The following is a 15,831-nucleotide window of genomic DNA, read 5'->3' as shown; positions in this document are numbered from 1 at the left end:
TATAGGTTTTTGATTTTAATAGACATTGCTAGCAACAATACAACTCTGTAACATGTGATAAGAATCTGAAAATCCAACACAAAATCAATGCATTACGCGCATACATAACACCATGTTCAGTGGCATTTTTCTTTTTCTTAAATAGAGAGACTCCAAAAAAAACCCCAATGATCCTTGTAGAGAAAAATGTGCTCTTTCAAATGATAACAGAATTAATATATTTTAGGGGGACCCTTTTTGGGAAATTTGACCTAAAAATAGGTAAAATTCGGTGTTTTTAAGTTTTTCATCATATGTGGGTGTGAATATTTCCACAAATACATATGCTTTGACCGTGATATTGCAGCAATGCAAAGTCATGAAGATGTTTGTTGTACAGGGTAAAGCACCAGTTCCTATTGGTTTTTGGTCTTGAGTTATATATGGGCAAAGTTTGGCATAAATTTTATGCGAGGCGTTTTGCAAGCTACTTTGACACAAAATTGCGGCCGAAATATTGTTTTGTCATAGCCGGTAATAATTTTATCGCGTTTAGCAGCAAAAGTTGAGCTAGTATGCCAAATTTCAGCATCATAGCCAGTATAGAACTCTAATGGCTATGTGCCAAAGTTTGCAAAATCCTCTTAGGTGAAGCCGCAGGCTTGGGGGGGGCCTCCAGTGAAAGGTCAACAGTGCCCAATATATTTGAGATCTGGCCCTAAAAATTTACAGAACCTCTTTTCAAACATACATGTACATCCTTATAAATTTTCAGCAAAATCGGAGAACGTCGAGTGGGGACCACTGGTCCACTTGACACGGAATGACCCATTACTGATCCTGAGTTATATAGTGTATTATGCTCCAGAGCTGCACTCACTATTCTGCTGGTGCAGTCACTGTGTACATACATTACATTACTGATCCTGAGTTACCTCCTGTATTATACTCCAGAGCTGCACTCACTATTCTGCTGGTGCAGTCACTGTGTACATACATTACATTACTGATCCTGAGTTACCTCCTGTATTATACTCTAGAGCTGCACTCACTATTCTGCTGGTGCAGTCACTGTATACATACATTACTGATCCTGAGTTACCTCCTGTATTATGCTCCAGAGCTGCACTCACTATTCTGCTGGTGCAGTCACTGTGTACATACATTACATTACTGATCCTGAGTTACCTCCTGTATTATCCTCCAGAGCTGCACTCACTATTCTGCTGGTGCAGTCACTGTGTACATACATTACATTTCTGATCCTGAGTTACCTCCTGTATTATACTCCAGAGCTGCACTCACTATTCTGCTGGTGCAGTCACGGTGTACATACATTACTGATCCTGAGTTACCTCCTGTATTATCCTCCAGAGCTGCACTCACTATTCTGCTGGTGCAGTCACTGTGTACATACATTACATTTCTGATCCTGAGTTACCTCCTGTATTATACTCCAGAGCTGCACTCACTATTCTGCTGGTGCAGTCACGGTGTACATACATTACTGATCCTGAGTTACCTCCTGTATTATGCTCCAGAGCTGCACTCACTATTCTGCTGGTGCAGTCACGGTGTACATACATTACTGATCCTGTATTACACTCCAGAGCTGCACTCTCATCCTGCATTTGATTGCACCAGTAGAGGAGTAGCTCGGGGAGACTGCAGGTATCTTTCTTTCTCAGGTCATGTTCCTTACACTTGTCTTTTCTCTTGTACGGTGATGCAGCCGCTTTTATCGCAGGGTTCTGCGGTTACGAAGATCACCTTTGAGGGCCATCAGCCGCCCACTGTTTCGAAAGCGTCATTAAGTGAATGTTTGCCGAAGCTCACCCCAGCTGTGGCCAGTATCCTCCCCAGCGTGTCAATGGCTGAAAAGGCCGTAGCGGATATACTAAAGATGTCCATGATGGAAGCGGACATTGATCCGAACATCGAGCCTATGATTGTGGATCCTCCGGTTAAAATAACTCCTCTTATTAAACCCATGCCAGTGTTAACAGAAGCGGCCATTCCCCCTCAGGTGCAGAGGTCTTCTACACAAAGCGCAGTGACTACAGCCGTACCGCCACTGCCGAAATGCTTCCCAGCCCCCATCATTACCGCAACATCTTCCACCACTCTACCAGTGCCGTTGCCACCACCACCTCCACTTACCAGGAAGGTAGATATTCCTGTTACCAGTCAGATTATACAGATCCACAATGTCACACCGCCTACAAAGAGAATGGAAGAGATGCCTTCTGAAATCATCATACAGGTAAACATATACAGGAATATAACTACTATAATACTGCCCCCTATGTACAAGAATATAACTACTAGAATACTGTCCCCTATGTACAAGAATATAACTACTGTAATACTGCCCTCTATGCACAAGAATATAACTACTATAATACTGTCCCCTATGTACAAGAAGATAACTACTATAATACTTCCCCCTATGTACAAGAATATAACTACTATAATACTGCCCCCTATGTACAAGAATATAACTACTATAATACTTGCCCCTATGTACAAGAATATAACTACTATAATACTGCTCCTATGTACAAGAATATAACTACTATAATACTGCTCCTATGTACAAGAATATAACTACTATAATACTGCCCCCTATGTACAAGAATATAACTACTATAATACTGCCCCTATGTACAAGAATATAACTACTATAATACTGCCCTCCTATGTACAAGAATATAACTACTATAATACTGCCCTCCTATGTACAAGAATATAACTACTATAATACTGCTCCTATGTACAAGAATATAACTGCTATAATACTGCCCTCCTATGTACAAGAATATAACTACTCTGTGGTATGAGTGATGAATCTTCCATGTTACATTTCAGTCTGTGTTTTCCTTTCAGACCATCCCGCAGTACCCCATCCCCTGTCACTCCAGCTCTAATGTGGTGGTGGAGCCGAGTGGCCTCCTAGAGATGAATAACTTCACCAGTCAGCGGCTCGGAGATGAGGACACGGTGATAATACATGACAGTGACATCACAGATGAGAGGACACAGTGTAAACCGTCTCTGAATATTGATCACGCGTAGCCGCAGCCTGCACAGCCGCCATGTTATATGGCGGCACCGTCACGTATAACACCACAGGATGACTTTCTCTATGAGCACAGTATTTTTTTTTTATTTTTATGCCAGTGAGGAAACGCTTTGTTCAAGATATGTCCCGACTAATCATGGAAACTACTTCAAGATCTGCACATTTCACAGGAACCATTTTTCATTTTATTCGAGCAGAGAAAAATTAAAATGGCTGCCTCATATCCGCGCGGGCGTAACCTCCCGATAGTTGTGGAAGCTAGGAGTGAATAACGAGGGAACAAATTATGTCTTGTATAGAAAACCGGTTAAAAAAAAAAATGTCCTTGCCGTCTTTTAATTGCAGCTTTTTGAGCCTCGTTTGCTAGAATTACCTTTTTAAAATGGAGGCCTCGTTGCTTATGGCAACCAATATGAACTCAATATCAACCTAAGTGACTAATCAGCGCTTGCGTTTCATTTTCCCAGAGAAGCTTTGCAAATGTGTGCTGTGCTCTGATTGGTTGTTATGGGCAACGAGGCCTATGTTTCTAATGAGGGCCTAGTAAGGCTTTTATAGAGTAAACAAATGTGGTAAATTGGTTGCCATGAGTAACGAGGCTTCAATTTCTATTGAGGCCTAGTAAGGCTTTAAAGTAAACAGATGAGGTAAATTGGTTGCCATGAGTAACGAGGCTTCAATTTCTATTGAGGCCTAGTAAGGGTTTAAAGTAAACAGATGAGGTAAATTGGTTGTCGTGGGCAACGAGGCTTCAGTTTCTATTGAGGCCTAGTAAAGAGGTTTTTTTTAAAAGAAATGTGGTAAAACCGCAGATATTTCATGATGATGGTGTCTCACTGATGAGAATGTGTAACGAGCCATCTAGAAATATGGAAATTGACACTGTATCAAAGCCAGTGGTGCCCACAACTGTCATGGCATCCAGGCGTCACAATCTGAACATATCCTTGCTGGTGTATTGGAAATTTTTTATTTTTGTTCTATTTTTGTACTACATGTCCCAGCAGAACCTAAAAAAATAGTCAAATAATCAAAATTATAATAAAACTTTATTGACTACCATGCAGGATGCGCTCACGTGCGGGCAACATAAGAGGGGGTGTTACGAGAGCCACCATATTGGTTCACGTAATACTGGCGCATTTCTACAAACTCTCTGATTACAGATTCGCCGTCCGAATTGCGGCAGTTGATGAAACACTAATTTTGAGCCCATCCTGCTATTTCAATCAATTTTATTGTAAATGGAGGTTTAATATTTGAAAAGTATACATGATTTTATTTTTTATTTATTTTCTTCCTCTCTCCCAGAAACAGCTCCACATCAGTCTGTGGGTTGTGTCTGGTACTACAGCTCAGGCCTGTTACTGCTAGAAATATTCATTCTTTTTTTTTTTTTTTTTTAATTTGTATTTATTTTTTTTTATTCAGTCACCTCATTCACTCCCGATTCTACTAAAATATATATATAATTACTATTATTATTACACACACATCATTTCTGATGGGGTGGTGGTGGCACCACCGGTTATCTAACATTTCTGCCCATTTAACTTTTACCCCACCGCAGTTTTGGATGAGCTGTGTAATGCTCCATTTTTTTTTTTTTCCCTGTAGTGGACGCTTCAGAAAAATTTAACATTTTCATCTGGGGTTCCTCTACAGGTTTCAGTTGATCAAACAGGATCCATTGTGATCGTCTTAACCTTTTTATGACTGTTATAAAGAGATTTTATAGCCGGCCTTAAAGGTCCTCTGTGCTGCGCAGTTTCATTGTCCAATTTGGTGAAAATTGGTTACCGATCATTTAAACCCCCTTAAGTCCGCTTTACACGCTGTGATATCGTTACCGATATCGCTAGCGTACGTTCCTGCCCCCGTCGGTTGTGCGACACGGGCAAATCGCTGCCCGTGGCGCACAACATCGCCCGGACCCATCACACGGACTTAGCTGCCTAGTGACCGGCGAACCGCCTCTTTTCTAAGGGGGCGGTTCGTTTGGCGTCACAGCGACGTCACTAAGCAGCCGCCCAATAGAAGCGGAGGGGCGGAGATGAGCGGGACGTAACATCCTGCCCACCTCCTTCCTTCCTCATTGCCAGCGGCCGCAGGTAAGGTGAGGTTCCTCGTTCCTGCGGTGTCACACGGAGCGATGTGTGCTGCCGCAGGAACGACGAACTACATCGTAAACACTGCAGCAACGATAATTGAGAATGGACCCCCATTGTCACCGATTAGCGATTTCTTTTTCGCTCCTAATTGGGAGACCCAGACAGTGGGTGTATAGCTACTGCCCTCTGGAGGCCGCACAAAGAACTACACTTAAAAGTGTAAGGCCCCTCCCCTTCTGGCTATACACCCTCCCGTAGGAGTACAGATTCCTCAGTTTTTAGCTTTGTGCGCAAGGAGGTCAGACACGCACGCATAGCTCCATTGTTTTTAGTCAGCAGCAGCTGCTGACTATGTCGGATGGAAGAAAAGAGGGCCCATAAACAGGGCTCCCAGCATGCTCCCTTCTCACCCCACTGTATGTCGGAGGTGTTTGTAAGGTTGAGGTACCCATTGCGGGTACGGCGGCAGGAGCCCACATGCTGATTCCTTCCCCATCCCTTTTTACAGGGCTCTGGGTGAAGTGGGATTTACTGGTCTCCAGGCACTGAGACCGTGCTCCATCTACAGCCCCTGGAGAAGATGCTGGATGGAGCGGAGTACATCAGGGACATGGCCCTGCTTCCTCAAGGTACTCTGTGTCCCCGTGCATTTGGCGCTCACACCGCAGCATGCTGGGTGTTGTAGTGCGCCGGGGGACATCTGCGCTACGGCGCTTGTGCCATGGCCTCATTCAGCTTAGCTGAAGCAGGCACACTTCCAGGAATCGGTCGCGCCGGCCGCTGGGACTGCGGCGCGGCTGGCACTTGTGGTGCGCCGGGGACTTCAGCGCGGCCCGCGCTTTTACGGCGGCCGCGCTGATAACTCGAGTCCCCGGCTTTTGCGGCCTGCTTCCGTTCGTTCCCGGACCTGCCAGTCAGGAGAGGGGCGGGACGCTGGCCACGTTTAGGAATCGGTCATGCCGGCCGCTGGGACTGCGGCGCGGCTGGCACTTGTGGTGCGCCGGGGACTTCAGCGCGGCCCGCGCTTTTACGGCGGCCGCGCTGATAACTCGAGTCCCCGGCTTTTGCGGCCTGCTTCCGTTCGTTCCCGCCCCCAGACCTGCCAGTCAGGAGAGGGGCGGGACGCTGGCCAGTGCATCAGCGCTGAGGGCTGGAGTCGTTTTTACATACTCCAGCCCTCCCAATCGGCACAGAGGGGACACTGTTTCCCGCACTTTTGTTTGGGAACTCCCACGGACCGCCCCTCTCCACAGACGCCGGCAGCCATTCCTGCTGACACGCTGAGCTGCAGAGGGGAGCCGGGGAGACCCAGACAAGGAATTCTGCAGCCTCTTACCCGCTATTCAGCGGGCGGTAAGCAGCCCTCAGGGCTCACCCCCTCTTGTGCCAGTACTATTCTTAGTATTTTGTTGCTACAAATACTTTGTATTGCATAGCGCTGGTCGCCCTTTGGCTATAGACTCTCTCACATTGCAGAGAGCCAGCAGCATGTCGTCCGCAAAACGCAAGGGTGCCAAAGCACAGACATTATATGCTTCCTGCACCGCATGTGGGACTTTTCTACCGGCAGGCTCCACGGACCCCCATTGTGTGCAGTGCTCGGCCCCTGCGGCGCTTGCACAGTCGGGACCTCTGCTGGACGTGACCCAGGGTGTACCACCTGTGAATGCTGTCCAGGTGACAGGAACTGAGTTTGCAGCTTTTGCTGACAGAATGTCTCTCACTATGTCACAAATTCTTGACACATTGCGAGCTAGGCCTGTACTTCAGGCCACGGACACTGTGCAATCATTGCCCCCTGGTCCCCCTCAGCTCCAAGCTCCGGGACGGGCATATACACCTCAGGGTGAAGACTCTGACTCGGATGATGGCCCCGGGCAGCCTAAGCGGGCTCGCTATGACGGGCCTTCACATTCATCTCAATGGTCAGGATCCCAGCGAGATGAATCTATGGGTGATGAGGCGGACGTAACTGATCAGGATTCTGATCCTGGGACCGCTCTCAATCTAGATACACCAGATGGTGACGCCATAGTTAATGATCTTATATTTAACATCAATAAGATGTTAAATATTTCCCCACCAGCTCCTCTTGTGGAGGAGTCAGCTTCGCAGCACGAGAGAATCCATTTCAGATACCCTAAGCGTACTTTAAGCACTTTTCTGGACCACGCTGACTTTAGAGACGCAATCCAGAAACCCCACGCTTATCCTGAAAGGCGTTTTCCTAAACGGCTTAAAGATACACGCTATCCTTTTCCCCCTGAGGTGGTCAAGGGTTGGACCCAGTGTCCAAAAGTGGATCCTCCAATTTCCAGGCTTGCAGCTAGATCCTTGGTTGCAGTTGAAGATGGAGCGGCACTTAAAGATGCCACTGACAGGCAGATGGAGCTCTGGCTGAAATCCATCTATGAAGCGATTGGAGCGTCATTGGCGCCTTCTTTTGCAGCCGTATGGGCACTCCAAGCTATCTCAGCCGGGCTTGCGCGAGTTGACTCCGTCACACGTGCATTTGCCCCGCAGGTAGCACCATTGACCTCGCAAATGGCGGCATTCGCGTCGTACGCGATTAATGCTGTTCTTGACGCTACAAGCCGCACGGCAGTGGCGTCAGCCAACTCCGTTGTTTTGCGTAGGGCCCTGTGGTTGAGACATTGGAAAGCAGATTCTCATTCCAAGAAGTGCTTAACCAATTTGCCTTTTTCTCGTGACCGATTGTTTGGAGAGCGTTTGGATGAAATCATCAAACACTCCAAGGGTAAGGACTCATCCTTACCGCAACACAGACAAAACAGACCCCAACAGAGGAAGGGTCAGTCTGGTTATCGGTCCTTTCGAGGACCGGGCAGGTCCCAATTCACCTCGTCAAAAAAGACTCAAAAGGACCAGAGACGCTCAGATTCTTGGAGGTCTCAGTCACGCCCAAAAAGGGCAGCCGGAGGAACCGTTGCCAAGACGGCGTCCTCCTGACTTGCGGTCTCCGATTCCCACACCCGCGGTCGGTGGGAGGCTTTCCCACTTTGGCGACATCTGGCTGTCACACGTCAAAGACCGTTGGGTGAGGGATATTCTGTCTCACGGGTACAGGATAGAGTTCAGTTCTCGTCCGCCAACTCGTTTCTTCAGAACTTCTCCCCCACCAGACCGAGCCGATGCTCTGTTGCAGGCGGTGGCCGCTCTAAAAGCGGAAGGAGTGGTGACCTCCGTCCCTCTTCAGGAACAAGGTCACGGTTTTTACTCCAATCTGTTTGTGGTCCCAAAAAAGGACGGATCGTATCGGCCCGTCCTGGATCTAAAGTTGCTCAACAGACACGTAAAAGTCAGGAGGTTCCGGATGGAATCCCTACGCTCCGTCATAGCCTCAATGTCTCAAGGAGATTTTCTAGCATCAATAGATATCAAAGATGCGTATCTCCACGTGCCGATTGCACCAGAGCATCAGCGTTTCCTACGCTTCGTCATACACGACGAACACCTGCAGTTCGTAGCGTTACCTTTCGGTCTGGCAACAGCCCCCCGGGTCTTCACCAAGGTCATGGCAGCAGTAGTAGCTGTTCTGCACTCGCAGGGTCACTCGGTCATCCCGTATCTAGACGACCTGCTTATAAAGGCACCCTCTCAAGAGGCATGCCAACACAGTCTGAAGGTGGCACTAGACACTCTCCAGAGTTTCGGGTGGATTATCAACTTTCCAAAGTCTCATCTAACCCCGACCCAATCTCTGACTTATCTTGGCATGGAGTTTCATACTCTCTCAGCGATAGTGAAGCTTCCACTGGACAAGCAGTGCTCGCTACGGACTGGAGTGCAATCTCTCCTTCAGAGCCAGTCGCACTCACTGAGGCGCCTCATGCATTTCCTAGGAAAGATGGTAGCAGCAATGGAGGCAGTCCCGTTCGCGCAGTTTCATCTGCGCCCTCTACAATGGGACATTCTACGCCAATGGGACGGGAAATCGACGTCCCTCGACAGGACTGTCTCCCTCTCTGACTGCCAAGGACTCTCTGCGTTGGTGGCTTCTCCCCACCTCATTGTCACAGGGAAAGTCGTTCCTTCCCCCGTCCTGGGCAGTGGTCACGACGGATGCGAGCCTATCAGGGTGGGGAGCGGTGTATCTCCACCACAGGGCTCAGGGGATGTGGACTCTGGAAGAGTCCACCCTGCAGATCAATGTTCTGGAAATCAGAGCAATCTATCTTGCCCTGCGAGCCTTCAAACAATGGCTGGAAGGCAAGCAGATTCGGATTCAGTCGGACAATTCCACGGCGGTGGCGTACATCAACCACCAAGGGGGAACACGCAGTCGCCAAGCTTTTCAAGAAGTCCATCGGATTTTGACGTGGGTGGAAAGCAGAGCGTCCACCATATCCGCAGTTCACATCCCAGGCGTGGAAAACTGGGAAGCAGACTTTCTCAGTCGCCAGGGCATGGACGCAGGAGAATGGTCCCTTCACCCGGACGTGTTTCAGCAGATCTGTTGCCGCTGGGGGACGCCGGACGTCGATCTGATGGCGTCACGACACAACAACAAGGTCCCAGTTTTCATGGCACGGTCTCACGATCACCGAGCACTGGCGGCAGACGCCTTGGTTCAGGATTGGTCGCAATTCCGACTCCCCTATGTGTTCCCACCTCTAGCATTGTTACCCAGAGTTCTCCGGAAAATCAGGTCCGACTGCCATCGAGCCATACTCGTCGCTCCAGATTGGCCAAGAAGGTCGTGGTACCCGGATCTGTGGCATCTCACGGTAGGCCAACCGTGGACACTACCAGACCGTCCAGATTTGCTGTCTCAAGGGCCGTTTTTCCATCTGAATTCTGCGGCCCTGAACCTGACTGTGTGGCCATTGAGTCCTGGATCCTAGCGGCCTCAGGTTTATCTCATGAAGTTGTTGCCACAATGAGACAGGCTAGAAAACCATCCTCAGCTAAGATCTATCACAGAACGTGGAAGATATTCTTAGCGTGGTGCGTGGCTCAAGGGTTTTCTCCCTGGCCATTTGCATTGCCAACTTTTCTTTCCTTCCTGCAGTCTGGGTTGGAAAAAGGTTTGTCGCTTAGCTCTCTTAAGGGTCAAGTCTCCGCGCTATCCGTATTCTTTCAGAAGCGCTTGGCACAGCTTTCTAAAGTACGCACGTTTCTCCAAGGAGTTTGTCATATTGTTCCTCCTTACAGACGGCCATTGGAACCCTGGGATCTGAACAAGGTTCTCATTGCTCTCCAGAAGCCGCCTTTCGAGCCTTTGAAAGAGGTTCCCCTTTCTCGGCTTTCACAAAAGGTAGTTTTTCTTGTGGCGGTCACGTCTCTTCGAAGAGTGTCCGAGCTAGCGGCGTTATCTTGCAAATCTCCCTTCCTGGTGTTTCACCAAGACAAGGTAGTACTGCGTCCAATTCCAGAGTTTTCTCCCAAGGTGGTTTCTTCCTTTCATCTCAATCAGGATATCACTTTACCATCTTTGTGTCCGCATCCAGTTCACCAATTTGAAAAGGGTTTACATCTGTTGGACCTGGTGAGAGCACTCAGGATTTACATTTCTCGCACGGCGGCTCTACGCCGTTCTGATGCGCTCTTTGTCCTAGTCGCTGGTCAGCATAAGGGATCGCAAGCTTCCAAATCCACCCTGACGCGGTGGATCAAGGAACCAATTCTTCACACATACCGTTCTGCTGGGCTTCCGATTCCATCTGGACTGAAGGCCCATTCTACCAGAGCCGTGGGTGCGTCCTGGGCATTGCGGCATCAGGCTACGGCTCAGCAAGTGTGCCAGGCGGCTACCTGGTCGAGTCTGCACACGTTTACCAAACACTATCAAGTGCATACCTACGCTTCGGCAGATGCCAGCCTAGGTAGACAGGTCCTTCAGGCGGCGGTGGCCCACCTGTAGGAAGAGGCTGTCTGACAGCCCGTTCATGTGGTATCTTTTTACCCACCCAGGGACTGCTTTTGGACGTCCCACTGTCTGGGTCTCCCAATTAGGAGCGAAAAAGAAGAAGGGAATTTTGTTTACTTACCGTAAATTCCTTTTCTTCTAGCTCCAATTGGGAGACCCAGCACCCGCCCTATTTGTTCTTAGGGTTTCGTTTTTCGGGTGCACATGTTGTTCATGTTGTTTCTTAAGTTCTCCGATCATGTTATCGGATTGAATTTGTTTTTGAAACTGTTATTGGCTTTCCTCCTTCTTGCTTTGGTACTAAAACTGAGGAATCTGTACTCCTACGGGAGGGTGTATAGCCAGAAGGGGAGGGGCCTTACACTTTTAAGTGTAGTTCTTTGTGCGGCCTCCAGAGGGCAGTAGCTATACACCCACTGTCTGGGTCTCCCAATTGGAGCTAGAAGAAAAGGAATTTACGGTAAGTAAACAAAATTCCCTTCTTTGCACGTTTTTGCGACGATGCAAAATCGCTCATAGGTGTCACACGCAACGACATTGCTAACGCGGCCAGATGTGCGTCACAAATTCCGTGACCCCAACGACATCGCTTTAGCGATGTCGTAGCGTGTAAAGCGGCCTATAGATGTTGCAGTCAATAGCATCCACAGCATCTAAAGGGGTTAGGCTGATAGGAGTATAACGCTTGAAGGGGTTGTCCTCTACTTTTGCATTGATGACCCATCCTTAGGATAAGTCATGAAAATCTGATCGGCCGGGGTCTGACACCCTGCACCCCTGCCAGTCAGCTGTTCTCGGTGCTGGCGGTGGCAGCAGATCGTTCTGGAGCTGCTCCGTCTCCTGATAGCGGCAATGGCCGGGTACTGCACATCCTATTGATTTAGAATGGGAGGTGAATGTGCAGTACCCAGCCATGGCTGCTTTCAGAAGACTGTGCAGCTCTGGAACTGAGCATTTGCTGCTGCTGGGTCTGAGAACAGCTGATCAGCGGGGGGTGCGGGGTGTTGGACTTCAGCCGATCAGACATTGATTGCCCATCCTTAGGATAGGTCATCAATGTAAAAGTAGTGGACAATCCCTTTAAGGTCGGTTTCATGTGTCAGTATTATTCCTCATATGTAGAAAGCAGCAAATTAGCTAGCAAAAAAAAGGCTAAGTCAAAGAGATAATGGATCCATTCTCTGTCCGTAACAATAACAGGTGATGATTTTTAATGGAAAAAAACCCCTAAAATTCTAGAAGTGATCAATCGATCGAGTCCCCTCATAAGAAAAAAGTACAAAGAAATGACTCAAAATGTGACCCCAGTGTGGTTAAAAAAGAGAAGCAATAATAAATGGTGACCTTCCACCGATTCCCCCATCTCGCCTCCTTTTCTCTGTCCGTGGCCCCTCTGGGTTTACCCTCCTCTTTCTGCGTTGTTAGCTTTTGACAGTTGCAGCCAATCGCTGACAACCACTGATTGTCTGCAGTGGTCACACATGGAGAGGCCACATGGAAAGAGGAGGAGGTGAGACTAGAGGGGACATGGTGCACACTGGGGCAGCAGCGTTTTGGGGGCTATTTTCTTAAATACATGTATTTGAGGATAAAAATAATTTTGCAATTTGCTTTTGTTAAATACTTTTCTGTGCACATAAATCAGCTGCAAGCAGCTCAGAAAATAAAAAGTCACTAGAGATGAGTGAATCCGAGGTTTGGAGTTTGTACCAAGCACAGATTTTACAAAAAAAAAAGTTTGGGTCAATATTACCTGCTCGAGTCGCTGTGCTCGGCCCAGTGCGAGACGCTTGAAGTGTTTTGAACGGCTCACACTGGGGGTAACAAGAGCGTGATCGGATGTAGTGTGTTTCCAAAAAAAATAAAAATAGGGAAAATCCTGCGCCCCTGCCCCCCAGAAATGATCTGTTTAGTGACTTCCATTGGGAATCAGGTCAAGTCTGGGTCACAAACCAAACTTTATCAAAAGTCCTGATGTACCTGCTGAACTGAGGTCATCTCTAGTCACTAGCCCTCTCACTGGAGCTCACTGATAGATCCTCAGCTAACTCATTCTGCAGCTAAGAATTGACTGGGCACTACAGAGGCTATAGATGGCAAGCAATGGAAACTTTATAATGAAACCCAATTCTAACAATTTTTTTTTTTTTGACATAAATATCTGCTATAAGTAGGGAAAAAATGGTTGCCAACCCCTAGTCTAATAAAAAAAATTTTATATATTATACATTTTTTTTTTCCCCCTCAGATGACATCTATATCTTTAAAATATTGAGCAAATATTGTTTGTTTTCTAGATTTGAAATACACATTTGGTGTCACTGCAATAATAGGACCACTGGTCCAAAGATCAAAAAAATAAAACCGCCCCAATGTGCATGTGTGTACGTACACACACACACACACACACACACACACACACACACACACACACACACACACACACACACACACACACACACACACACACACACACACACACACACACACACACACCCCTCGAGAATTGCGTAACAAAGGCCCACATAATCCGATTTTAAATTTTTTTTTAATTTATTTTTGTTTTTGTTTTTTCACATTTCTTTTTACTTATGAGTTAATGAGCGTGGTGCAAAAAAACAAAACAAAACTACTTTTTTTTTTTTCCACCAATGATATATTCATAATTATATATGCGGCAGTGAAAATAAATATATAAATGTGTATATATAGCTAGGTTTTTAAGATCCATTAAGGGTTAAACAGGGTGTCCAGTACAGGACTAGAAAAATGAGACAATTTGTCATTCATGAAAGCGGATACAAACGTCTGGCGGCAGCTGCCATATTGGCGTTAAAAAACAAAAAACATTATATGGCGTTAAAAAAATGAAAAAAAATCATTAGCGCAAATTCACTTAAGGTAAAAGGAATCTTTTGGTATCTGGATTTGGGCGTCCCTTCTGATTGGTTGGAAATGTTTGCGTTCGCGGCTATAGGTGCAGCATTTGTATTTGCAGTGCGCGAGGAAACGAATGGACGTTACCAGTTCAAGGCGACAGTCGAACATTTCAAAAACTTTAACTTTTATTTTTTTCCCCCCGGCTGATGAAACTTCTCTGAACTTTCTTGAGACTTTTAAAAACTAACCATCGAGGAGGTGCGATTATTTAACTCTGTTTTTAGCGTGCGCGTGTATATAATATATATATGGACTGCCATTTTTTTGCAGCTGTTTTTGTACAGAAATTATAAATAACGGTTTCCTGATGGAGCTTTGTATTGTAAAATATTTGTACATAGGTCAACCCCTCCCCCACCTGTACCTGAGCACAAGATCCGGACAAGACAAGATCTTGCTCTGCTATTCCTCGTAGAGATGGAATCCATCATCACATCCTAAATCCGCAAAACCATTGTGAGGATGCAGAATATTAAAGATCCGTCACCAAAATAATAAAGCTGTTTTTATTATTCTATGTCTTAAGTAATACTATAAAAGTTAAGTTGTTTTTTTTTGGGGGGGGGGGGTGGGGGGGTTGTAACCTCTGCAGCAATGCTGGCAGCGCTCATACGTCTATTTCGAACGCACGACCTCTGGATAAGATGAGGAGCTCGTGCACTCGGCTTCTGTGGTCGGCCATGGTGAGGCCTGTTCTGATTGGATCCTGTCTGGTTATACCACTGTATGGTCTTGGCCACCGTGCTGCAGCTCAGTGTCAGGCTGGTGACAATCTTCTTATAGCCTCGGCTATCTTTATGTAGAGCAACAATTCTTATTCTCAGATCCTCCGAGAATTCTTTGCCATGAGGAGCCATGCTGATCTTCCAGTGACCAGTATGAGAGTGTGTGTGTGAGAGAGAACACCGAATGTAACACCCCTGCTCCTTCCGTTATACCAGAGACCTTGTAACACTAATGAGACAAATGACACTATATAAATTGGAGACGTGTTCAATACTTATTTCCCCACACGATGTGAGCCGGAGCAAGAGGTGCCAAATTCTTTAAAGGCCACTGGCAGCACAGAATGACTGTTCAAAGCAAGTGCAGGCGCTTGGTGCACCCTGGGTGTCGGCAATTATATAAGTGCACCTTTCCACCGGCTTGTTTTAAGTGCACACTCCCCTCTTGTTTGATTGACAGCTCTGGCTTCATAGATCCAGAGAAGGGTGAAGATAGAAGGAAATCAGGCAGGGTAATGTGTGACCGTGCCATGATGGAGATCCCATACAGTAGCAGTGACCTCAGGGGGCGCATTATTATGGTGAAGCCCCCCCCATATATCATACATCAGATCTCACGCAGTATAATCACCACACACAAATGCTTTGCTGCTGTTTATTGCTGTTATTTATTCCCGCTGCGTTTCTACAACTGAAGGCCCCACGTGAAGATCAGGAACGCCATCGTGCAGGTGCAGGTCCGGACCGGCGTCCATCATCATACAATGATCGTCAGCAGCGGGTTCTGTGCACTTATCCCATAACTCTGTAGTAATAGTAGTAATGCTGTCTCCTCACTGCAAAATAAAACAAGACAAGGTTCCGTGAGAGATGTAGCAGAGCTGGACACTGATAGGAATGGCGCTAATACCACACAGGTGGGGGACGCCTATAATATTGGGGGATGAGATGTGAAATCGCACTTTAGCCCCCTCACAGTGGTCAGGGTCGGTCCCTCAGGCTGACTGGGCCTCCGGGGGTTTTATCAGGACCTTTGTTCTCAGGTCATTCTGCCTAGAGATAAGCGGGTAGACGTTGGGTACCTCCCCTGCGCAGTCTGAGTCC

The 15,831-nt window shown here is 47.1% G+C and overlaps 1 protein-coding gene across 5 annotated transcripts in view; it reads left to right on the top strand.

Annotated features, from left to right (window-relative positions):
• EMSY (EMSY transcriptional repressor, BRCA2 interacting) overlaps positions 1–15,831 on the top strand; it is a 287,649-nt gene that overhangs the window by 138,249 nt on the left and 133,569 nt on the right. For 4 of the 5 annotated variants that reach the window (XM_075337581.1, XM_075337582.1, XM_075337580.1 and 1 more), the window contains 2 exons: positions 1,712–2,242; positions 2,866–5,356. The exons of the other annotated variant lie outside the window; for it this stretch is intronic. In XM_075337581.1, coding sequence (XP_075193696.1) covers positions 1,712–2,242; positions 2,866–3,054 — 720 coding nt within the window. In that variant the 3' untranslated portion in view covers positions 3,055–5,356. Of the gene's footprint in view, positions 1–1,711; positions 2,243–2,865; positions 5,357–15,831 lie in introns of those variants that run through there. 5 annotated transcript variants of the gene reach the window in all.

Source organism: Anomaloglossus baeobatrachus, chromosome 2, assembly GCF_048569485.1.
Source record: "Anomaloglossus baeobatrachus isolate aAnoBae1 chromosome 2, aAnoBae1.hap1, whole genome shotgun sequence".
Classification (NCBI taxonomy): Eukaryota; Metazoa; Chordata; class Amphibia; order Anura; family Aromobatidae; genus Anomaloglossus; species Anomaloglossus baeobatrachus.
Note: the sequence above shows the minus strand (reverse complement) of the source record. Positions and strands in the feature narration are given on the sequence as shown.